The following is a 26,355-nucleotide window of genomic DNA, read 5'->3' on the forward strand; positions in this document are numbered from 1 at the left end:
TCAAACAGACACTCCGGAAGAGCGCACAAACCTGCAACCGTGACACTTTCTCCATTTTGTTTTGTCGTTTTGTTTAATTTTTTCCCTGTCCTTTTCTTCTCTTTTTTTTCCTTTTTGTGAGCTAATTGTTTAGATAATGTATTAATATTTTATAGTAGAGTGAAAATCTAATTCATTTTTTGTCAGGATTTTGCCACTCCGGTCTTGTTCATTCTTGTTTTGGTGGCCAAACACTAGTCCTGTCATGTCTTGTATGTTGTGCTCGGCTCGACTTTTCTTGGGTCGAGCACTGCTTTTCTGTCATTGTGTGTCTTTTGTATGAGCGCCGTCTGAGCCGCGCTTGGGCTGTGTGTTTTCACACCTGATGCGGGTGCACATGGTCTGGGCATGCTTGTGACGCGCTCTCTAGTCGTGTTTGTAATTGTTCTGTCGGCAGTGTGCTGTTTCATTCTCAGCTGACAAGCTGGTTTCAGTTATGAGATGAAACATACACGTTGCATGTGTGAGCACACGGTGAGGTTTTTTTCATTTATCGTGTGCTCAAGTCTTGCGTCTATTTATTTCGGTGTTGTCTAGGCACGTGGCTCTGTGTTTAAATTGTGGTTCTGTGCTTTAGTGTTGTGTTTTAGTCTTTTATGTGAGCACATGGCTTGTGGTGTTTGTGGTATGATCACCAGCGATCAAACCACCAGAGGTCGCTGGTAAACACTCACACACACAGAGGACTACAAATCTGCTTATAAACGGACTACATATTCAGTCATGCCACACACACACCTGCTCTGATTAGACTCCCACAGCTGATCCTGCTTCTAGACTGATTACTGCAGTACTTAAACAGCACAGAAACACTCACTGTGGCTGTGTCTTTTTATCTGTCACAGTGAAATTACAACGCGTTTCCTTTGTCTTCTTTTGCCGTGTTTTGATCCTTGCCTTGTTTATTTATTTAATTTTGTTTGCTGCCTGCCTCTGACCATCTGCCTGATATTTTGACTTCGACTCTGGATTGCCCTCATACATCTGTTTGCCCCTGTATTGACCACTGCTTGCCTGACAATTCTAATAAACCTGCACGTGGATCCAAACTCCAGTTGTTTGTGTCACTCCCCTGCGTTACAGTTTGCCTTTTGTTTTATTTTTATTATTAATAAACTCATATTACTTACTGCATTCGAGTCCTCGCTCCCTTTCTCTTTCTGAAACCATGGTAATTTTGTTTGCAATCCCCATCTTCCAATCCAACCGATTCCTAAAGGATGAAATTATGAACCACACTACATAATTTCAGGTCTTTTTCAATGGGATGTATATTCAGTTAAATTCAGTTCAGTTTATCTTTATTTCCATAGCGCTTCTGCAGTGCAGATTGTGTGGCAGCAGCTGAACACAGAAGTTCTAGTAAACTGAAGCTGTGTCAGTCCAGTTTTCAAAGCTGAAGTTTAGTTCAGTTCAGTGTGGTTTAATCTTCACTGCTGAAAGTCCAAACACTCAAGAGCAAATCCATCCATGTGCAGCTCCACCAAACCAAGCAAGCCTGTGGTAAGGAACAAAACTTCCCCAATTAACAGTGGAAGAAAAAAACCTGGAGAGAAACCAGGCTCTGTTGGGCATGACCATTTCTCCTGGCCAAACGTTTTGTGCAGAGCTGCAGGCTAGGCGCTGGAGTCTGGAGAACGTCCATCGTGGAGAAGCTGCAGGTGTGAGTAGGTCACAGGCGGGTGTTCAGGCTGGCTTACAGGATCAGTGCAAAGACTCATCTGTCACTGGGGTCTTTCAGGAATTCGTCTCAAGCTCTCCACTCCTCCATGACCACCACAGCATCTGCTCAGGATACGGCCTGGTCCAGGATTATGGAAACCTTGGTATATTCATCATGATATTGGGAAAATTCCCAGTACTTGGTTGCGGCTGGATGGGCATCCGCTGTGTAAAACATGCTGGGATAGTTGGTGGTTCATTCTGCTGTGGCGACCCTTGATAAATAAGGGATTAAGTCAAAGGAAAATGAATGAATGAATAAATTAATCAATAAATGAATGGATGGAAAAAAGGACAATCTTAAAGGGCCATGACACCCCCCACTTTCGGTTAAAGTCTACTTCAGAATTTTTTCAAAAGATGCATGATTAATGGCCGTGAAGCTCCACGAGCATAGGGCAGGAGTGGGCGTGGCCAGCAGGGGAGAAGGGAAGTGAACAACTGTTGTTGACAGTTAGCTCACAAAATGAAACACAAACCGTGAGGAGACGCATGAGTTTATAGTTCACACAGTTAAAATGCAAAGAAATAAACTGTAATTTAATGCCCTGCTACATTTGTTATTCGTAATTTCATATACACATAACCACAATTTATATCATTATAAAGATAAGTGTGTTCATGTAAACACTATAAATGAGGATTCTCCCTCGATCCCCGGGTCTAAATTATAGATCTGAATGCAGACTCAGTGCAGCAGGTCTCCTGACCTGCCTATTTTAACCATTAGCCCTGCTGGTAATATAGAGGATTTAGGCAAACACAGCAGCACGGCGATGTGTCTGAATGTGAACGAACTCCTGATAAAAGTCAACGTCCGCCATTCTTCAATTCTCGCACTGCTCTCCTGACAAAAATGCTTGCAGCACACACACAGCTTTGCTGTATGATCGGCCCTGACAAGATCGCGGGGAAAAAACATGCAACAAACCCCATGGATCATGGAAACAAACACATACGAGCCTTCGTGAACGGCTACTGCGTGCCGTAGGTCTGTGTCTGTGGCAGGTCTGTCTTGCCTTCGGAATCCACGTGCTCTCATGTATAATTAAGCAGCCGGCTCTTCTCATAGGATAAGAAAACTCCGCTATGAATTATAATGAGAAACCGCCAAAAGAAGCCCCAAAAATAATTTTAAACCAGGAAGCTGAAATTACAGTAGCTGACAAAAGCTCAAAATTATCCAGTTTTCCCCACAATTAAAGCTGACAGGTGCTAACATTCTCTTAACTGATGCTCAACACACACAAATCTGTTAATATAAAAAAAAGTTCTCCAGGGTGTCCTGAACCTTTAAATTATGTTTAAGTGCTTATTCTGAAATTGCCACATAACAAATGGCAAGTGCCATCAACTCTGCTTAGTCATAGTGTGATAATATGGAGGAGGCAGGATGGATTCAATTATTTCTACGCACCAGAAGAGGAATATACAGTTATTCCAGGTGGCATATGACTAAACAATGAGAGTAAGAGATGGCGTGATGCTTGCCAAACAGTGTGCAGTTACTGGCTGTGTTGCACCTGCCATTCTGCAAATCCCTTTGAAAGATTCCAGCATTAGAAATGGTTGACTAAACTTTATTTTTAACAAGGTACAACAATTAAACATTTGTTTAATGTGATTCAGTTTCTTAGAGCACCTCTGCTGAATACTTTTTTCTCTGAACTCAAGTTAAGATATGGATGAATTGGACGGCCGAGAGATGATGATGCATGGTTTCGACACCTTGCACTGTAGCTCAGTCCAGTCTCTGTATTTAAAGCCTGTGAGTCACGCAGTAGTGGAAAGTGTGATAAATACATGCTCTTCACCCAGCTCTGTGCAACACGTGCTGCAGCTCCTCGTCCCACACACTCACACACTAAGAGGTCTTCTGCTGTGTTCCCTGAAGCCGAAACCAACAATTGTGTTTTGCATATGAGTCTCCGTTTACCTTCTTTGGGTATATCAATTTGGGCGGCACAGTGTTGCAGTGGTTAGCGCTGTCGCCTCACAGCAAGAAGGTCACTGGTTCAAGTCCCAGCTGGGTCAGTAGGTATTTTAGTGTGGAGTTTGCATGTTCTCCCCATGCTGGTGTTGTTTTTTTTCTCCGGGTGCTCCGGTTCCCCCCACAGTCCAAACACATGCACTATAGGGGAATTGGGGAAACTAAGTTGTTCGCAGTGTATGAGTGTGTGTCCTGGGGGCTATTCCAGAAAGCAGGTTATGTGACATACCTGGGTAAGTTTGAGAGTAAGTAAGTAGATAACCTCAGCTTTGGTTTCAAAATCGGAGGTAACTTCTGGGGTATGTTAAGTAGCCATAGCAACTTACTTAGTAAGTAGCTATGTGCCAGAGTTTGTCTTTTTTAGAGAGTTTACTGAGCATTGCATGCTCTTTAGATGAGAATATATGTATATAATTATTGTTATTGTTCCTGGAGATCGACCTTCCTGCAGATTTCCGTTGCAAGCCATATTAAACACACCTGCCTGTAATTATCAATTGCTGCTCAGGTCCTAATTAATTGATTCAGGTGTGTTTGATCAGGGTTTGAGCTGAACTCTTTCGGAAGGTCAATCTCCAGCAACAGGGTTGAGCACCCCTGGCCTAGTGGTTAAGTGCTCCGACATATAGCACGATGGTGCTCACGGCGACCCGAGTTCGATTCCCGGCTCGAGGTCCTATGCTGACCCTTCCCCTTTCTCTGGTCTTAATACTTTCCTGTCTGTCCTCCACTATCCTATCCCAATAAAAGGTGAAAACACCCTAAAATATAATTATTAAAATACAAATAAAAAAAAGAAATCAAACCAGACAAACTGCGGGTCTGCGCTTACCACAGAAAACATTCAGTGCAGCTCTTTGTATTTGCGTCAGGGCATTTTAGGCAACTGTACATTGTGGCAATAGCGTGTAGAAAACAGAAATGTGCGCACATCTAGAAAAATCTTGAAGGCATGAAGGCAGTGTGCCGATCTACTTTGAATCTTTTGCTAATAGCGTGTAGAACCATCTGTATAGTATGCCTGGCGGCTGATCCATTTATTTGAACTGTACATACCCACTGCACATGGACATTTGTAATTATGTACACACCCACTGTACATATGCATTTGTTTATTTATTATGTAATTATGTTTATCTATCTGCACACTTTTGATTATTAATAGCAGCCTGTACATATATTAATTTATTGTAAATCTCTGTTCATAACTAATACAACCTGTATATAATGTTCATTGTAAATCCATTTGTAATTATCACCATAGTTTTTCTATAACTGCACTATATAACTTGTATCCTGCACTTGCTGCTATTGCACTGCTGGTTAGACCTAAACTGCATTTCATTGCCTTGTACTTGTACATGTGTAATCACAATAAAATTGAATCTAATCTAAACCTTATCCAGTAGTTTGTAGACCCCCTAAATCTTAAACATTTGTCAGAACTGTTGATTTTAAGCAAAATACATTTCCCAGTGTTAACTAATGGAGATTATCTGCTAAAACAGATTAGACAGGCATGCGGTTTCTTAACCAAACACAAAAGCCTTGTTGATATTTGAAGTCTCTGTTCTTAATATCAGCCTAAAATATCAATGTGAATCATTAAAGGGCTTGTTAATCAACGAGGGACCTCATAAGTATTAGAGTATCCTGATGGATTATAAACCGGGTGCAATCCATCTTTCAGTTACTGCAGAGGAGGCTAGGTTCTTGCCACTGGGTTGTGGGGGCGGCTGCCAATCTGAGCTGGATTTCAGTTAAAGCTCCAGGATTTATTCAAGTCTCTCAATGACTAACTTAAAAGAGTCATAATGACATTACACTACTGAGACTGAAACATTTATTTACAATGATTGTGCATTTGTAATTGGAGAGACAGCAAGGGACATGATTCCACAAGATCAGCTTGTGCCAAGATCATAAAATACCTCATATGGCAGTCATGGAGAAAAGATAGGCAGGAACATCACGTCTCTTTAATCTAGAACTCATTTGAGAGAAGAGAAGTTAGAGATACATATTTACCTCTTTTTTTCCATTCCACCTATACAGGCAAAGGGAATCACTTTAATATTATTGATCAGATTGGGTTCTGTAGTCAAGATAAATCCAGAAATGTAATAAAGTGTTACTCAACACTGAAATGAGTCAGAGGGTAGCAGCTAAGTTTAGTGAATTATCTATGTTCAGTTGGGTATCAATCAGAATGAGTGTGTTTGGGTGAACTGTCCCTAAGACGAATGTAGAGCAATGTTTTTTTGCTTAGTGACCTGTAACGGTTGTTGGCCTGAATTGTATCTCAATGATTTGTGTGGTGATTTGTGATCTTAAGGTCATGTTTTTAAATTTACAGTTGAAGTCAGAATTATTAGCCCCCCTAAATTATTAGACCACTTGTTTATTTTTTTCCAATTACTGTTTAATGGACAGAAGATTTTTCAACACATTTCTAAATATAATAATTTTAATAACTCATTTCTAAAAACTGATTTATTTTATCTTTACCATGATGACTGTAAATAATATTTTACTAGATATTTTTCAAGAAACTTCTATACAGCTTAAAATGACATTTAAAGGCTTAACTAGGTTAATTAACTTAACTAGGCAGGTTAGGGTAATTAGGCAAGTTATTGTATGACAGTGGTTTGTTCTGTAGATTATCGAGAAAAAGTATAGCTTAAAGGGGCTAATAATTTTGTCCCTAAAATGGTTCATAAAAAATTCAAAACTGCTTTTATTCTAGCCGAAATATAACAAATAAGACTTTTTCGAGAAGAAACAATATTATCAGACATACTGTGAAAATGTCCTTGCTCTGTTTAACATCATTTGGAAAATATTTAAAAAAGAAAAAAAAATCGAAGGGGGCTAATAATTCTTACTTTAACTGTATATATTTTTTTTATTTTCCAAGTTGGCAATACATTGACAATACATTACTACTGAAGGTTTTGAATTTGTGATTAGAAATGATAGTTTGGGAGTTTCGAGATGCAGAGTATAGACCAGGGTTGTTATGCCTCTAAAAATCATCCCCTAAAACTCTCTAATTAACTTTGATTAAGAACTAGTTGGGTGATTAGGTGACAAATGAAACATTCCAAACATTCTGAAAGACTAAATCTGCAGTGCTTTTAAATTACCCAAACCACCAGGAATACAGTGGTCAGCCAATATCAATGCAAAGAATATTCTGGTGGAAACCAGCTTAGACTTAGGGGGAGAATTGGGATTGGGCCTAAAACATATGGACTTGCATAGCAATCCAGATCCTACTAGCTAGCATGGATAAAAAGGTTTCCACACCACTTCATCATCACTTTTCTAGCTAGGATCACACAAAGGCATAGAAGGAGAGAGAGAGTTGTGATAACTTCATTGACTACAAATGGATGATTATTATTTTTATTTTTATTTTATCCGGAGGAGCTTCTTAATAGTTAGCACTTACAGCTGAATTACAGTTGAAGATTGCCACGCGTCAAAGAAGAAACTTGCCTACCGATTGTGCAATTGCCATGGACCAACAGTAGCTCAAACGGGTTTAAAAAGTAACTCCCCCAAAAAAGACTGCTTTGGTGAGATGTTTCTAACAAAAAGAAACTCTTCCAAACTTTGTTTTGGTCGGATTTTGTTTGAAATTCCATCATTCCAGTTAGCTCTTTAAATTAGCTTGAAGTATATTGGTCTATAGACTTATTTCACGCGGCCGCCATTTTCAAAAGCAAAATCGAGGCTGCGGTGGGAAGAAACCCGGAAGTATCATTGGGAGTTACATAGGAATGTTGTGTAACTGGCTGTATATCTTATCAGTGAAGATAAAGTGACACAAATGTATCATTTCTCCGCCTTCAGGGTGAACCGAAGGTCCGTTCTGAATGAATGGTGAATGTAAACAGGGATATCAGAGCTCATTTTGAGCCAAGTTAAGGGAAATGGCACTAGTTAGCTAACGTTTTCTTTCCCAAACACACGTTTTAGATGCCATTTATAAAACTTGCGTTAATAAACTGAATCTTTCACTATATTAGACTTGTCACGACACTGAATTAAAAGAAAAACCGGCAATTTCGCGCTAACATTTAAGGCACTGTTGATGGCTTTCTTAAAACAGCGCTGATTTGCCATTGTGTTCACGTGTTCAACAGAAATGGTTGTGATTGGCCGAGAAGGTCATCAGTTCACCCACCGCTGTATACCGAGCACAAACACAGACGAGCCGAGCGATCTGCTTGATGACTCGACTGATCTTGACGGCTGCTTCACACTCCAGTCCGTGTATCTGTGTTTGCACTGGGTGAAGAGCGGTAAACTGAGTGCAAACCAAACACAGATACACGAAGACTGAAGCGCGAAGCCATAAAGATCAGTCGAGTCATCTGGCTCAGCAGCGCTTCCATGTTAGCGGGAAATAGCCGGGTTTAAAACTTCAGTACCAGGACAACACTATTATAGACAACACGAGGGTGTGCTGCAGAGGACTGCAGTGTTTTATCACTCACCGGGTTACACAGGCTGAAGCAGGAAAGCGTCCTCACGGTGTTTAAACTAGTGCCATGAGCTGAAGCCTAGGAGGACACTGAAGCATATCACTGAGATTGTAATCTTGTTTGATGCTAAATTGCTTTTAATTGTTTAAAATAAACTTACTGAATAATATTAAAGTGATGGTTACACCATTTCTGCATTTTAAAGTCTCGGAAACAGCTGGAGGTTTGTAGTACACAGCATGTTACTGCAATGTTTACAGTGCTGGACCTACACTTCCGGGTTTCTTCCCACCGCAGCCTCGCTTTGGTTCTTTAAAATCGCGGCCGCGTGAAATAAGCGTATTGTAACATAATTCCTTTTGATTCAGGATGCCAACTCTTACAGATTTCTCATACAAATTTTAAATGATAAATGAAGGAATTATAATGCTTTGACTTATTGTTTAATCACATTTACAAGCACAGTAGCATATTTAAAGCTGCTGTATAGGCTTTTTCTGTCCATTCACATCCCGTCCCTTTGCGCCCCCTGGCGGCTTATTCACAAACTGCAGTCATACACTAAAAACGGAGCGGCAGCAATTTCAAACGGCGGCGGTATAAGCCCCGGCGGTAATAGCCACTTTGAACTCTCACCTACTTTACTGCTGTTTATACAAAGATTCACTCTCAGCTTCCATCAGAAACATTTCTCCGCATTCCTACACAAAGTGGACTTGTCGTATGTTCTGCAGCTGGTCATTGAGATTTTTCTCCAAGAAATGGGCCATTGAGGCTAGTAGGAAGTGAATCACTCTGTTTTGCTTGTGATCGCCTCAAAGAAGACTAATTATACCGCCATGAGGAGGGGGAAGCTGTCAGTCTCCAGAGCCAGAAGTGATCTGGGCGGAAATAGCTACATCCAGTACACAGGTCCAATTGAGTACAACAGAACATCTGATGGATGTGGCTTTTACAAGAGAGTGCTCAGATCCCATCTCATTTCACCAATAACACACTGTGGAATGGAATACTGACATATGCATACAGATATAGGCATCGAGGGGCACATTCTTGAGTAAACCTTCTTTGTTTTCAAGAGCACATCAAACTCAAGTCCTGAGATGTTTGGTGATGGAGGACACTGGAGACTGCACACACAACTGGCACAGCATGACAAACGCACAAATCTGTCTGCTACACGTCTCCCTGAGGGCCAACGGGGGAGTCGTTATCATTCATCATGCACAAAACTTGGAGGGGAAGCCTTGCGGTTTGGGACGTGTGCTTAGAAGATGCTCGGTGGTTGTTCCATGTCTTTGACTGTCTGTGACTTTGATTATCTTCAATACTGCAAATCCAACATTATTTGAAAGCAGCATGACATGGCATTCACATTGACAGTGGTCTGTAGAAGCTGAGCAACATGAAGTCATTTATTTTAGAGACTCTAAACAAAGTTGAGCAGAGATTTTTGCAACTGTGAATACTATTCCCCTAACTTAAAATCTTATTCACTCTGCACTGACAGGTCAGGAACAGGTTTGGGATTGGTTTGTTTAACATAGGCTCATTCTGAAAATGTAACCCTATATATATTTCTGGAGATCACGAATAATGTAGCCAGAGCTATGTATGGCTGCATTTCATTTTTAAAAACGAACGCTCCGAGGCGGTATCTTGCCATTCATTTTCTTGCTTACAAGCTGAACGCTTGCCTCCGTATGTACGGCTTTTCTGATGTTACCAGTTTATTTGGTAGCTTGACATGCACGTTGGCAGACTTGAGACGCAGAGCAGAGTTGACAATTAGGTTTGAGTATAGTGAAGAACGGTTCCAGAAAGCTGGCAAAACAGAAATGAAATCTAAAAAATAAAATAAACAAGTAAATAACGGTGAGAATGTGGTATCTGAAAACGTGGTAAAAATCAGGCTAGGGCTTTTCTTTTTCTGCATTGCTTTTCAAAACACTTAGGTTAGGTATAGGGAAGGGGGTGTTTGTGTCAATCTGTGCTTTTTAGAATACTATTGCTTGGGATTAGGGAAGGGCGAGGGTGAGGGCATTGGTTGGTTGGTCAGTCAGCGTCCTCAGGTGGGTTTACGTGAAAAAATTTAGGCACAAATGGCACTCGCGAGAGAAATCTGAGATCTGAAAAAGTATACACAGCGGCCTCTGGTCGATTCACGAAAACCAAAAACTGCAGAACAATGTAGCTCCTTGGATGTATTTGGCACTCTCCAGAAATGTATATAGGAATACATAATCAGAATGAGCCTAGGTTGGGTTTGTTGGGTTGTGGAAATTCTGAAAAATGACTTGCTGTAATCATTAATTGTTGGACTGAAATGTGGTGTTGGACTTATATATTAGTGACATGATGGGAACGTTTGGCAATGCCGCCTGTCTTTAGCGAACCAATGAATTTCTGGTGTACAGTTTTAGAAGTACACATTTATTTCTTTACATCAACGTAAGAGTGTATTGCATTGTTCACAGGATGTTTAGTATAATATGTGCGATATAGGCCTACTCCACAGTGGCCAGATCAAATTTAAGGTTAATTTGTAATGGATAGAGAGATTCAAATAAATCTTTGCCTTTCTTTCTTGTTTTCTTTTTTCCACAGAAGCATAAAGTGGACCTTTTTTACAAGCTTCGTCACGTGATGAACGAGTTGATTGATCTGAGGCGACAACTGCTTTCAGGCCACCTGACCCAAGATCAAGTCCGCGAGGTCAAACGACACATCACTGTACGACTGGACTGGGGCAATGAGTGAGTTATTCTTTTTTACCTCCAAAGACAAATGCTCTAAACAAACTCAAACTTTTGTCTTAGTCTTAGGGAAAACCTTTAAATGGGTTGTTAGCAACGGTAGACCCTATGGTAACTCCCACTATAAGTCTACACCAGAAAATAGGTTTAAGCTGTTGTTAGCAATGATAGCCAGGATCCTAATATGCAATATTGGTCTTTATTTTGGGCAATAACACAAAAACATGCTTTAAATATTTTGTTAACAACGTTAGCCATCATGCTAACTTCCAACATTGGCATAAATCTCACGGAAGAATACCTTTAAGCTGTTTAAGCAAATTTGGTCATACTTGTAGGGACCAATTCTCACTTTTAACGGACAATCAGCTATTTTAACCCTATAAACTTTATTTTCAAACAAACTTTTCCAAGCATTAACTTTTACTTCAATAAACTGCACATGACCAGCAAAGCTAGAACCAGCAAGAAAATGCCTTACCAGCATTTGGTTTCTTTTAACAGCAGGGAAAGATGGTTTCAAGTTGTTACCTAAAGTTAGCTGTCATGCTAATTTCCACTATTGGTCTTACTTTAGCACAATAACCAGTAAAGCTGACTTTAACGTGTTGCTAGTGATGTTAGCCATCATGGTAATTTCCGCCATTGGCCCAAATCTTCTGGAAGATCTTCCAAAGGTGTGTTTAAATTGTTGTTAACAAATTAACCATCATGCTATCTTCCATCAATGGTCTGAATCTTGTATAAAAACCATTAAAGATTCCTTTAAGGTGTTGTTAGCCGATTTAGCCTTCATTCTAACATCTACAATAGGTTTAGATCTTTCTTATAGAACCACGAAAGGTGTCTTTAACAAAGTTATCTAGCTTCCACCATTAGTTTAACTAGTGCAGAACAACCACACGATATACCTTAAAGGTGTTGCTAAATGTGTTAGCTTTAATGTTAGCTTACACCTTTTGAAATGTATCCTATTAAACAAGTATTTGGGATCGACTTCGTCTGGACTTTAAATAACCTGTTGAGATTTAAATCCAGCACTGGCATGCTTCACTCAATCGAAAGGTGTTTAAATAAGCTGTTGTGTGTCATGAGAATCTTCTGGTGTTTTTTAATGGGATAGAGACCAAGGCCTTTTAAATGTGGAGTAAACAGAACTGTAACACTAGAGATGGATTGTTGTGACTTTCTCGTCACCCTAAATCGACTTGGCCCAGAATAAAAATGAGGAGAAAAAGATTATATGCCATTCGTTGCCTGGTTAATGCAAACTACATTTCAGATACAGTAATGCAAAACACAACACAACAAAAAGGATGAGTTTTGCCTTTCTTTAGAGTTAATTAAGTTTTCACTGCAATCAAAGACACTTATGTTTGTCCTTCAGATGCCGCCCCCATTTTCTAACCTACACACTTGTGCAGTTCTTCTTTTTCAGCATTTAAATATCTCGGTATTTACAGTTCTTGCATCATTGTTTCATTGTTTTCAGAGATTTTTGAAAGTTTCATGGCTATTATCCATTTGATACTCAAATTGAACTTGAAATGCACTGTAGTTTCAGAATGAATGATTGTTTTTTGGGAAGTTATCTATCAGAGCAACCTTTCCAGATCTCCAAGTGAAGAGTTATTTGGTTCACATCTTGCAGCATTGAATTAAAGCCAAATAACCCTGCTGAAAAATCCAGCTTAAACCAGCCTAGGCTGGTTGGCTGGTTTTAGCTGGTCGACCAGGCTGGTTTTAAAGGGGTTTTGGCCACTTCCAGGCTGGTTTCCAGCCATTTCCAGCCTGGTTTTAGCTGGTCAGGCTGGAAGATGACAAGCTAAAACCTGCTTGACTAGCCTAGCCAAGCTGGGAGTCCAGCCAAAACCAGCTATATCCAGCTTAAACCAGGCTGGTCAAGCTGGTTTTAGCTGGATTTGGCTGGTCATTTTCCAGCCTGACCAGCTAAGACCAGGCTGGAAATGGCTGGAAACCAGCCTGGAAATGGCCAAAACCCCTCTAAAACCAGCCTGGTCAACCAGCTAAAACCAGCCAACCAGCCTAGGCTGGTTTAAGCTGGATTTTTCAGCAGGGAATTTAAACCAAAAGTCTTTTAGAGGTCAGGTGATCCGAGTATCGGCTTCTGCGTTTCAAACCCAAGTTTACCACTCATCGCTCTTCATCAAGGTCACCTGAAGACTCACTTCTGCGATGAGGCACTTTGTGGTTCAGGGCTTTCAGCAGGACATCTCTGCCAGGTCTTCAGATCAGCAAACTGAGAGATAATTGAGTAAATGGGATGAAATGGATTTGAGACAGGAGCACTTACAGATGCGTTCTATAAATACTTGAAGGATGAGTTGAAGAGCATCTGGAGTGTGTTTCAAACAATCTAATAATGTTTTTCATTATGCCTTACTCAGGTTAACAATTTTCTCTTGAAGAGGTCTTGTGTCTATTGGCAAGTAACACTGTTACTGTAATATGCATTTGTTGAAGGGTCTCTGCTTACTGTAAATTACTGTTCGCAGTGTTTAATATAGCCGTTTGCGAACGTAAAAGTCTTCAATGTTTTGAAAGGTTGAGTAATTCTGCTAAAACAACATGATTCAGAATTGCTTAAACAAGTCTTTTTTATTATTATTTCCACTTTTTGCTCCTGCAAAAGGGTGACAGAAAGTAGCTTAATGCTATTCTGTGGTTAACAGTGAACTCCTAATCAACTGTCAGTTTTGACCCTCAACATAGTTGCTGGTGTTGTATTAGCATTTTTTCTGTTGACCCTGTTTTCTGTTCTGCAAATGCAAATCTACTATCCAAGGGAAATTGTCTCTGACTTGAATGAATACAATAAAACTCATGCAATTGATCCTTCGCAAAGCCTCGCCCTGCGTAGTTACTGTTGCTAAGCCTGTCAAGCTTCCATTGTCAATCACAATGAGTATGTATGCGCCGGTGTCAGATATTCCCAGGGATATAAATAGTCATTTTTGGCGAACAGATAAGATATCCGAGAAAGCCAGACAAAAAAGGACTGCAGTATGCATTACAGGGGTATATTCATGACATAATAGACAACGATTAGAAAAAACAGAATCAAAATTAAAACTAGCTTAGCTTAGCCACAAAACAGGAGAGGTGAAATTTACAAATAATCTAATAATAACAGATTAAACCATGATTTCTCTTTTTTAGCCAAAAAGCCGGATAGATTAATTGTTGTGCAATGAAATATAGCGTTACTAACCGACGAGGAAACACACTTGAACAGTGCTTCTACATTATTCATTCGTAGAAAGAACAGCCAGAAAGAAGACATTTATGGATTTGTGTCAAATATTAGCCTCATTTACCCAAAAGATGTACACCTATCCCTGTCTGTACGTATGTTTGTGTGCTCTTTATACCGTTTCTATTCTAATTTGCAACTGACCAATAAGTGCAGAGAAGAGCCATCTGACCAATAAGAGCAGAGTAGAGCCATCTGACCAATAAGAGCAGAGAAGAGCCATCTGACCAGTAAGAGCAGAGTAGTGCCACCTGACCAATAAGAGCAGAGTAGGGTAATCAGAGCAGTGTGAAGCAGTCTGACTAAAAAGTGCAAGGGCCATCTGATTATTAACAACAGTCTGGCCATCTAACCAGTAAGAGCAGAGTAGGGCCACCTGGCAAATAAGAGCAGAGAAGGGCCATCTGACCAATAAGAGCAGAGAAGAGCCATCTGACCGATAAGAGCACAGTAGGGCCACCTGACCTATAAGAGCAGAGTAGGACAATCTGTCCAATAAGAACAAAGATGAGCCATCTGACCAATAAGAGCAGAGTAGGCCCATTTAACCAATGAGAGCAGAGTAAGGCCACCTGACCAATAAGAGCAGAGTAGGGCCACCTGACCAATAAGAGCAGAGAAGAGCCATCTGACCAATAAGAGCAGAGTAAGACGATCAGACCTATAAGAGCAGAGTGGGGCCACCTGACCAATAAGAGCAGAGAAGAGCCATCTGACCAATAAGAGCAGAGTAAGATGATCAGACCAATACGAGCAGACTGGGGCCACCTGACCAATAAGAGCAGAGTAGGGCCATCTGACCAATAAGTGCAGAGTTGGGCAAAATGACAAATAAGAGCAGAGAAGAGCCATCTGACCAATAACAGCAGAGTAGGGCCACCTGACCAATAAGAGCAGAGTAGGGTCACCTGACCAATAAGAGCAGAGTAGGACGATCTGACCAATTAGAGCAGAGTAGGGCCACCTGACCAATAAGAGCAAAGAAGAGACATCTGACCAATAAGAGCAGAGTAGGGCCATCTAACCAATAAGAGCAGAGAAGAGCCATCTGACCAAAAAGAGCAGAGAAAATCCATCTGACCAATAAGAGCAGAGTAAGACGATCTGACTAAAAAGAGCAGAGTAGGGCCACCAGACCAATAAGAGCAGAGTAGGACCATCTGACCAATAAGAGAAGAGTAGGACCATATTGCCAATAAGAGCAGAGTAGGACCATCTGACCAATAAGAGCAGAGTAGGGCCACCTGACCAATAAGAGCAGAGTAGGGCCATCTGACCAATAAGAGCAGAGTAGGGCAACCTGACAAATAAGAGCAGAGAAGAGCTATCTGACCAATAAGAGCAGAGTAGGGCCACCTGACCAATAAGAGCAGGATAGGATGATCTGACCAATAAGAGCAGAGTAGGGCGACCTGACCAATGTCAAGCTACCTGACCACTCAAATCAGGAGTTGGGCCACCTGATTTTGTTTTAGACACGATGTAAACAGAGCAGATCCTTCAGTGTACATTATGAGAACATTAAAGCATTTTTACCCTGAGTTGAAGTAAATTATTTGTCTAAAACCTATAAGAAAAAAAAAAGAATAAGCATAATATGGGCGGTTTATGTAAGATTGCAAGACGGTTTATTTGTTGACAACAAGACATCAGCGACGTCTTGACGTAACAAATTAGCTGCATTTTCACAGCAATTGTGGAGTACATCAAGCTTGTCATCACTAAAAACTGTTAATTGTCACATAATAAGTTTGTTACTGTCTGTTTACACAAAGTCGTCAGCAAATAGATTTATTTATGCTCTGATACAAGCCAACGATGCAAGATGTCTCTCTGGAGAACTCATTTGCAAGTAGACTTTCAGAAAATATGCAGAAATATTAGCACACCCCTGGCTAGGCAGGGGCGGTGGGTTATGCTAATGCTAATTATTTGATTGAGAGCACAACAACCAAAGCAAAAGGGTAGAAATAAGCACCAAGCATGCCCTAGAAACAACTCCAACACCCTAGCAACCACCTTACCTGTCAAGCATGAAGAAGATTTTAGCAGTGCAATGGGTACATTAGCGCTATTAGCATTATTCAAACCAGTTTACCCATTTAGCAAACACCCACATCCGAACAAATGTTTAAATTAAGTTGGAATAGCTGCTTTAGCATTAATAGCATAATTTCAACCATGTTTCACCATTTAGCAAACACCCAGAACATCTGAACAATTTAATGAAGTTGGGATAGCTACATTAGCATTATTAGCATTATTTAAACTACTTTAACCGTTTACCGAACACCCAGAACATCCGAACAAATGTTTAAAAGAAGTTGCGATAGCTGCATTAGCATTATTTAAACCACTTTAACCATTTAGCGAACACCCAGAACATCCGAACAAATGTTTGAATAAAGATGCGATAGCTGCATTAGTGTTATTAGCAATATTAGCACCCAGAACATCCAAACAAATGTTTAAAAACTAATGCTAGTCGTTAATTCAGGATTCCCAGTGTGTTGATGGGGTTTTATTTATGTCTGGGACACCTGACAGTTGTGATGTTTATGTTATATTAAGACACTTTATAGCATGCTATTGCTGTCATGCTTTGTTTATGAGGGCAACAGCTGTTTCTATAGTTCTACAGTGCGACAGCTGCACATTGCGCTCATGCTAGCAGCTTTCTGTGCACATTATTCATACAATCCTCCCAATTTTAACTATTCACTTTGGATTAACCTGGAAAATAGAGTGGAAAATATGCATCTTGTGTCGTGTTTTCGAAGCTAGCGCCCGATATTTGCAATGTAGCGATTGATGCATAAAAAAAGACAGCACATGGCTAAATGCCCACCACAACAGGTGGACACAACAGCTTGACAGATTTTCTGTTCTTTTATTATCCACAATATTATACAGTCTGTGTGTTTCGGGAGAGAGTAATCTCGGTTAATCTATGTCCTTCTTCTTTCTCTGTGTTTGACAGACATTTAGGCTTAGATCTGGTGCCCAGGAAGGAGTTCGAGATGGTCGATGCGGATCAGATCAGCGTTTCTGATCTTTACAAAATGGTAAGTTGATGGACTGCATTCAGATGACGGTGTGTTTTCATCTGTTCATCTGTGAAGTGTTACATTTTACTGTGGTAGAGTCCAGATGTGGTGGAAAACAGTTAAGGGATGCTTTAATATATAACATTTAATTTAATACATGTGTTTTACTTATTTACACACTCAAAGTAAAATAAATAAAATGCAACACATTATTATTAACCCCTTCAGACCTGAATTATGTTCCAAATTTTAGAAAAATGGGATGTCATGTGATGTCCATTGTAATGGATGCAGGGTTAATATTATTAATATACTGAAGATGCATGGGCACCTATTGTATTGGTTCTGGTTCTTGTTATTATTCTTGCTGCTTCTTCCTCTTCTTCTTTTTCCGCTCTGGGAGTTTATGGCAACATTATGAGTCGTTTACGTTGTTTGTGCAGACTTTGGCACACTGATAGAGGACAGTCTGATCTAATCTGTTTCCTGGATCGTTTGAGAAGTGTGAGTGCTCTGAATCGGACTCAGTCGTGGGTCACTTGGCTGGCCCTGGCCCGGTTGGAAGAGGTGTGCCAGAGGACAGTTCTCTTAGGCTCAGGCGTAGTACACTTGTAGTGTGAGTGCAAAGCACGCCCAAGCCCGAATCTAAAAACGAGATGTCACTTTTTCGGAATTGTTTCATATGGATTTATTAATCATTCTTACTGTTCAATTAATGCAAACTGTCATAGATTATTAAAGACGCAAACCCCTCACTGCACGACAGCTGCACCTTTAGCAAACCTCCTAAGTCCAGCACTAGGACTTTATGATTGTTTATGAGCGTCAAAAGTGGCAGATCTGTTCGGCGAAATATTTGACTGTGTGTCAACGCATCTCAAACACCTAAAACGATATAACTAAACAAATGTCCACTTTGCTGAGCGAGAGCGCTTCTTACTGAACAGCGCATCATCGATGTAAGCGTGCCGAGGCCCAAATGTAATGTGAGGGCAGGCCGTCAGGGAAGACCAGAGGGGGGCCAAGCGTGCTTTGGCCTGGTTCAAGCAACTGTACATAGTGTGAGTAAGCCCTAACTCAAACTCTCTAGCGCCACCTCTTGTCCAAAGTTTCACTTATGTTTATCGTTATAACTTTCGAACCAAATGGGCTACGATCAAAATTTTCTGGCTCAAGATTCCTAGCCTTAAGCGGATTCCCACGCACTTGTCATTTTCCGTAATGAAAACCTGTTTGAATGAACTCGTCTTAGGCCATTTATCAAATATTCACCAAAATTGAATCACATGATCTTTACACAATGCTGACCAAAAGTTATTGAATGCAAGTTGATTAGACTTAAATTGTTTTTGATTAACTTGCGAACAAATTTAACATAGATGTTGCGAAAATAGGTGTGAGGCGATATATCCATAACGCATTGACATATTCACAGCAAACTTGGTGTGTGTTATCACAACCATGGTCTGAGGTGAGCTGCCGCTTTTCAGTGCACTACCCCCTAGTGGTCCGGAAATAGAGCTTTTTTTCCGTATAACTTCTCAACCCTTTGTCCAAAACTCATAATTGATCTCTTTTAATCCGGCGGAGCATGACAAAGTCGAATGATGTCGGATTTTCCCGGGTCAACCATTTTGGCTGTCAGCCATTTTGAATTATGTCAAAAATTGATATATTCTACGGACGCATTGGCAAGTTGTTATGAAGGTCGAAGTGTGTCTTCGAGATTGTGCCCTGAAGGTGCTCAAAAAGTTTAGTTGCAGCGCCAACATTATAACGATGTTTCTAAATAGGCTAATAACTTTTGACTAATTTTTCCTATTGTTACGAAACTAGTCTTGAGACATTCCTTGGTTGTCCTTAGAGTATCAAAACCATTTATGCCTTAATAACTGAATTTCCTGTCTGCCATCTTGCCTTAAATAAAAAACCTAGTTGGTTGATTTGTTCAAATTAGACTCAGATCATTTTCAGATGCTGATAAAAAGGTTATTGAATTTGTGTGCATGGGTGAATCGTTTTTTGTTTACTGTATGCTGGATAAGTTGGTGGTTCATTCTGCTGTTGTGACCCCTGATTAATAAAGAGACTAAGCTGAAAAGAAAATGAATGAATTTATTATTATTATTGTTGTTATTATTATTATTATCATTATAATTGTTATAATTATTGCTTATTAATATTATTATCACATTTTCCCAGAGTTTCCGTGAAGAATGTGAGTTTTGTAGGATCTGTATCCGGAAACAAAAGAACTGTTTAAAGTGTCTGACTAAGCCGTTTCCCAAACTTTTTGGGGGGCTAAATTGAGAGTAAAAGCGAGCACTCGTGGGTCGGGCAGCTGAATGTTGACTTGAATCGTAAGAGCCGCAGCCAAACACTCACAGGTCACAGAGAGAGATCAGTGCCGCTCCATGTGTGGGAGGCGGAGGAGTTTCACACAAACACTAAAAATAAAGAACCAGAAGAAAGGAGGATAGAAAAGAAGGAGGCTGGTGAAGAGAACACAAAGACGGAGATGTGAGGAGACTTTTACTTGCCCTCCAGCATCACAGAAACACTGAGCTCAGACACAGCAGACCTTTCCTTTTCATAGAAGATACTGCTGCATCTCCTCCAGGAGAGACAATGATTCAGCCAAAGAGCTTCGGGGTTACTTAGATTACGACTATTAGTTTTATAGGTTATTCACTTTAGGATTAATTGTTTGGGTTTTATAGAGAGACGGTGAGGGGGAATCAGCCTTATTTATTTTTTTTGTTATTTTCGGCCCCGTCACTTTATTTATCAGAGGTCGCCACAGCGGAATGAACTGCCAACTATTCCAACATATGTTTTACACAGCGGATGCCTTTTCAGCTACAACCCAGCCCTGGGAAACACCCATACACACTCATACACATACACACTCATACACTACGGCCAGTTTAGTTAATCAATAGTTAATAATAAAGGGACTAAGCCCAAGGAAAATGAATGAATGAATGAATGAATAAAGTTCACAAGTTTTAGCTGTAATTTACTTGGTAAATAGGTAGATTTGCCATATATACTGCTACTTTCTGATGACGAATAAATGTAGAATGTAAATTTTCCTTACTGAAATCAACATCCCTTTGCACTTGAGTAACACACTTGCAGCGGACGTCCTGTGAGTAGCGTACAGTATTAGCAATGCACAGTGACCTCGCTTAATTAGTGCCTTCCAAATGAATACCGCAGACGTATTTCACAATAGACCACAGTATATATTCATCTAAGTTAGTCAGAAACTGATCCTCACTGAAGTGTGTTGTACATGGCTGTACAATCTGCCGCGCTCACAGTGCCGCAAGGCGCTATTTTAGATTAATGAGTCCCGCCAGGCATGCGTTTAGCCTCCCTCATGGTGAACGTGAGAACAGAAGGAAAGATATTTGTTTTACCGACATTTCTCCATTCGGCCTGAAATCCTCCACTGGGTTTGCAAATGGAGCTTTACTTCACTCGCTCGTTGTCATGCACTAGATCAAGGAAATCTTGCCTTTTATCATTAGATAGAGTGCATGCGGCTTTGATGATTCCTTCCGCTAGTCCGTCTTGTGAAGGTAATTATTAGTGGTGTTTACTAAGGGAAGCATCAATATCACTGTACCCTATATCAGCTAAAAACACTTGACTGAAACCTTTCAGTGCCCCACCAAACAACTATAATGCCATGGCAACAACTTTCAGTGCCCTAGCAACTACTTATATCACTAGACTTAGACTACCACCTACCTGAATGTAACGGGTGCCAGCTCAGGAGGCCCTTTAGCAACTGATATTGAAAGCATTTAGCTTCTTCAGCCTCTATTGTGTCTTTTGAGTTTTTTTTGATTGCACACATGCCCGCTATCCCAAACACTGGCTAAAATCCTATGAGAGCAAGGTGAGTTAGGGTAAATTAGTGCTGTGACCTGGATGAGAGTGAGGACTGGGGCAGGTCTTGACTGATGCTAACAGGCTACAGTCTTCTGTATTGTTATCAGTGCACATTTACTTATCTTAAAGTTCCTTAGGAACCACTGCAACATCTAGATAATTTAAATGTATAATTCACCCAACAATGAAAATGTACAGTTAATTTACTCACCCTCAGGTCTCTGGTTTGTCTGGTTGACTGATGCTACCAGTATTGGTATTAGCCCCCAAAGGGAAAGTTCCTCCAAAAATGAAAATGTACAATTTACTTACCCTCAGGCCTCTGGTTTGTGTTCTTTAGCATTTTTGTTAATATACACATCTTTTATTGTAGAAACACTGGTTCAAATCCTATGAGAGCAGGGTGAATAAAACTGAAAGGGTAAATTGGTGCCGTGACCCGTATGGGAGAGAGGTTTGGGAGGCTGAATGATACTGTCAGTCTTCAGTCTTTAGTATTGTTATTAGTCCCCTTTTGAACTACAGCAAACTCCTTGATAAATTAAAGACAATTAATCTAAAAATAAAGATTTATCGTTGATTTACTTACTCTCAGGCTTCTGGTTGACTGATTATTAGTCCCCTTTGAAACCATCTTAAAGTTTCTTAGAAACCACTGCAAATACATTGATCATTTAAAGGGATAGTTCATCCAGAAATGAAAGTTTACAGTTAATGTACAGTTAATTCGCTCACCCTCAGGCCTCTGGTTTGTGTTCCTTAGCTTGTTTGTTAGTGCACATGTCTACTATCCTGAAAAACAAGTTAAATATTTGGTCTTTCTTTAGTCTTCTATCCTATGTGTGCAGGATGAGTAGAACTGGAAGGGTAACTTGGTGCCATGACCCGGATGGGAGGGAGGTTTTGGGCTGATTGATACTACCAGGCTACAGTCTTTACTGTTGTTTTTAGTTTATTAGTCCCTTTAAACCATCTTAAAGTTCCTTAGGAACCACTGCAAATACCTTGTATATTTAAAGGAATAGTTCATCCAAAAACAAAAATGTACAGTTAATTTACGATTAATTTACTCACCCTCAGTCATCTGGTTTGTGTTCTTTAGCTTGTTTGTTAGTGCACTTGTCTACTATCTTGAAAAACAATGGCAAATCTTTGTTCTTTTTAGGTTCAAATCTTATTAGAGCAGGATGAGTAGAACTGGAAGGGTAATTGGTGCCGTGACCCAGATGAGAGGGAAGTTTGGGGGGCTGAATGATACTACTAGGCTAGAGTCTTTGTTAATGTTATTAGTCCCCTTTGGAACCATCTTAAAGTTCATTAGGAACCACTGCAGATATCGTGATAATTTAAAGGAATAGTTCATTTAAAAACAAAAATGTACAGTTAATTTATGCTTAATTTATTCACCCTCAGTCATCTGGGTTGTGTTCTTTAGCTTGTTTGTTAGTGCACTTGCCTACTATCTTAAAAAAAACAAGTCAAACCTTTGTCTTTTTTCATTCAGATCTTATCAGAGCAGGATGAGTAAAACTAGAAGAGTAAATTGGTGCCGTGACCCAAATGGGAGGGAGGTTTTGGGGGCTGAATGATACTACCAGGCGGCAGTCTTCTGTGTTGTTATTAGTCTCCATTTGAACCATCTTAACGTTTTTAATAACCACTGCAAACACCTTGATAAATTAAAATGATCCGAAAATGAAGATTTACAGTTGTTTTACTCACTCTCAGGCTTCTGGTTGACTGATTCGACCAGGCTACAGTTTTTAGTATTGTTATTAGTCCCCTTTGGAACCATCTTAAAGTTCCTTGGGAACCCCTGCAAATATCTTAATGATTTAAAGGAATAGTTCATCCTAAAACAAAAAAAAATTACAGTTCATTTACAGTTAATGTACAGTTATTTTACTCACCCTCAGGCCTCTGGTTTGTGTTCTTCAGCTTGTGTGTTAGTGCACATGCCTACTATCCTAAAAAACAAGTCAAGTCTTTGGTCTTTCTTTGCTTAAAATCTATTAAGGGCAAGGTGAGTAGAACTGAAACAGCAGATTGGTGTTGTGACTCGGATGGGAGGGAGGGTTGGGGTGGGCTGATTGATGTTACCAGACTACAGTCTTTAGTATTTGTATTTGTCCCCATTTGAACCATCTTAACATTTCTTCTACTGAAGATGCTTTTCTTTAGTACAACATTAAAAGAAGATTCTAACTTAATAAGATTAGTTTAACCAAGATAATATTAAAGATCTTTTTTTTCCAGTTCCTACGTTTTTTGGGCCAGCATTAGGGCTTTATTTTGACGGTCCATGCGCAGAGCGCAAAACGCAGGGTACAAACGCTTTCAGGGCGTGTCAGAACACATTTTTGCTAATTTACGGACGGGAAAATCTGTTTTGCGCCAAGGCGCATCGGCTAAAAGGGTTGAGTTTATTTTCTTAATGAGTTACAGGTGTGTTTTGAGAATAAACCAATTAGAGTCTCATCTCCCATTCCCTTTAAGACCCAGCTGCGTCGCGCCAAGAGCGCATTCGCTATTTACAGGACGCAAAGAAAGTCTAAGTGGAAACAATGAGCATTTCACAAGCAAACAGTTAACAATTGACAGTTTTTTAACAGAAAACTGTTAAACAGAGCATCTACTGCGTGAGAATGAGAGATAATGGAACTACTTTCACATTCGCTCTTGGATAGGGAAACCTTTACGCACAGACATCAATTAGCCTATAAATAATTAATTTTGTTTGTTAAGCGCAAAGATTTGTTTCAAAACTATTTCTAAATTCAGTTCTAATTTCCAGCAAACGAATAAATGAACAATAATGACCAAGTGTGGTCAGAATACTGAATTATTTCCAAATACACCTGCCATGCCCCATATGGTCTAAAACCTGACAGGTGGGCAAATCTAAGCTTGTTTTTAATAAAACAAATATAAATATGGATATATTAAATAATACTGCTAATAATATTAACATTTTACAAAAGCAAATTGTTATAAATGAACTGAAAAAGCCTCCTGAGATGAAGAAGACATAAAAGCAGTGATTTTTCATATTTATGTAGGCTAGAAAATAATATGATTTGTAATATTTTAATCCTTTATATTTATATCCTATATATATTCTTATCATATCCTATATATATCCTTAATATTTACATTTTTTTCATATGTAAAGATATTTGCCCAATGCTCTCTTGTGCGTATTAAGCAGTGCGTAAGCGAGGCGCAACTCTGCGCCGGAGTTTAGACCGGGTTAGTTTTGGTCTAATGAAAAATCTATTATAGTTTCTCAAAATAGCAACGCGCCAGCAGTCCGCCTCAGAACGCCTTCCTTTTTAGACCAGAACACCTATGGGCGCAAAAATGAGCGCTAATGCATTTGCTATGTAAACAGCGTAGAGCAACGCCACAAAACGACTCTTGTGCCAAGCTGAAACTACCAAAAGACTATTGCGCCGCGTCTTGCGCCACACTGCGCCGGGTGTATGATAGGGCCCATTGTGTTCACTCGTTCTTTTTCGATAGATTTGCCACCATACACTTTGTTCACTAACACAGACAAGATCTCGACATTTTTGGTATCAAAACTACAAGGTACCAAATCACAAGACGTTTTTCAATACTCAAGAGTCGGTCAAATTACTCAATGCCTAAAACATATAAATCTCTATAGTCAGCCCTGCTTAAACCAGAACACCCAAACTACACCAATTCAAAACAACTTGACTCCACCCACCAAAACACTGTGGCAACTGTCGAGCCATCGAGAACACCTGAGCAACAACATAGTGATGCGACTCCAGCAGAACACCATGGCATTGTGTGTGTATGATTTGAGTGGGAAGGCACAATCTATTTTACATTTGCGCATTTTGCTTGCCCCTGATCCGACCATGCACTCGCCGACGGGGGTTTGTGTTGAATGCTGGGTAATTTATTCTAAATGGCGTCAAAAGCACCGGAGAGAAAGATGCAAGCTAAGAAACACAGACTCATAATTCACCCAGGCTCCCGGGCGGGATGTGTGCGTGTGTGTGTGTGTGTGTGTGTGTGTGTGTGTGTGTGTGTGTGTGTGTGTGTGTGTGTGTGTGTGTGTGTGTGTGTGTGTGTGTGTGTGTGTTTCAGCATGCGATTATGAGCATGTGTTTGTGCTTGTGCTGACGATGCCTCTGTGAATATGATTAATCTAGATGTAGAGATCTCACGAGATAATAATCTGAACATCTATACAGTTTTGTGGAAAGCTAGATAAATAAGTGTTCAAACCCTGGAGATAGTGTTGTGTTTACTCAATTAAAGATCAAACATGGTATTGTGTTCCCTTAGAAATGTATAATTGTTGTAATGTGATACTGTTTGAAAAGCTTTCAGTGCAAGCGAGTATAGCATCCACAGTCAGCACTTAATACATCTGGGTTTGAGAAACGTTCATTCTAATGGACAGGATATGTCTGCCATGGAGGTACAGCCAAGACAGTGTGTCTGAAATTCTGTATATACCCACTGACTGGATTTAAGTCTGAGTTTCACCCATATGTGACCACAGTGTTTGTCTCTTTCCTTCTCTCGCTCGACAGCACCTCTCCAGCAGACACAGCGTCCAGCAAAGCACATCCCAGGTATGTTTGTCATGCTCAGCACTATCTGAGGACTTGTCAGAATTGCTTAGGGTTGTTAACATGTGCAGAAAGCTTTTGTAGGTCATGGATCACCACGGGCTGAAATATGACAGTTGATCTAAACACCTTGTTTATTCCATTTTGGTGATGCTAATAGGTCTTTTGTAGCCCTGTGTAAAGCACTTGCTCAAATATAGGTCAGTAACACATGCAACACTCTGCTATCTGATTCATGAATAAATAAAGCTACACACATAAATACAAACATGTGTCATGTCAGAAAAAAATCAATATTGAGAATAAAATCCATACAGTGGGGGAAATAAATATTGTGTCTCCATTTTTCTCAGCAAACATATTTCTAAACGTGCTGTTGACTTGAAATTAGGACAACAAAAGAAATCCATATATCCATAAAACAAAACTAACTAGTTTACAAATGGATTTATGTGTAATACAATGAAAAAACGCACGGAAAAGTGTTGAACACACGAAGAAAGGGAGGTGTAGTT

At 40.0% G+C, this 26,355-nt stretch overlaps 1 protein-coding gene across 50 annotated transcripts in view; it reads left to right on the forward strand.

Moving 5' to 3' along the window:
* dock3 (dedicator of cytokinesis 3) overlaps positions 1 to 26,355 on the forward strand; it is a 397,524-nt gene that overhangs the window by 227,233 nt on the left and 143,936 nt on the right. For all 50 annotated transcript variants that reach the window (XR_012397895.1, XR_012397898.1, XM_009296480.5 and 47 more), the window contains exons 6-8: positions 10,855 to 11,003; positions 17,258 to 17,342; positions 25,802 to 25,843. Coding sequence is in view for 48 of the 50 variants with exons in the window: in XM_009296480.5 (XP_009294755.3) it covers positions 10,855 to 11,003; positions 17,258 to 17,342; positions 25,802 to 25,843 (276 nt within the window). In the remaining 2 variants the exon portion in view is untranslated. The remainder of the gene's footprint in view (positions 1 to 10,854; positions 11,004 to 17,257; positions 17,343 to 25,801; positions 25,844 to 26,355) is intronic.

Source organism: Danio rerio, chromosome 22 (assembly GCF_049306965.1).
Source record: "Danio rerio strain Tuebingen ecotype United States chromosome 22, GRCz12tu, whole genome shotgun sequence".
NCBI classification, from domain to species: domain Eukaryota; kingdom Metazoa; phylum Chordata; class Actinopteri; order Cypriniformes; family Danionidae; genus Danio; species Danio rerio.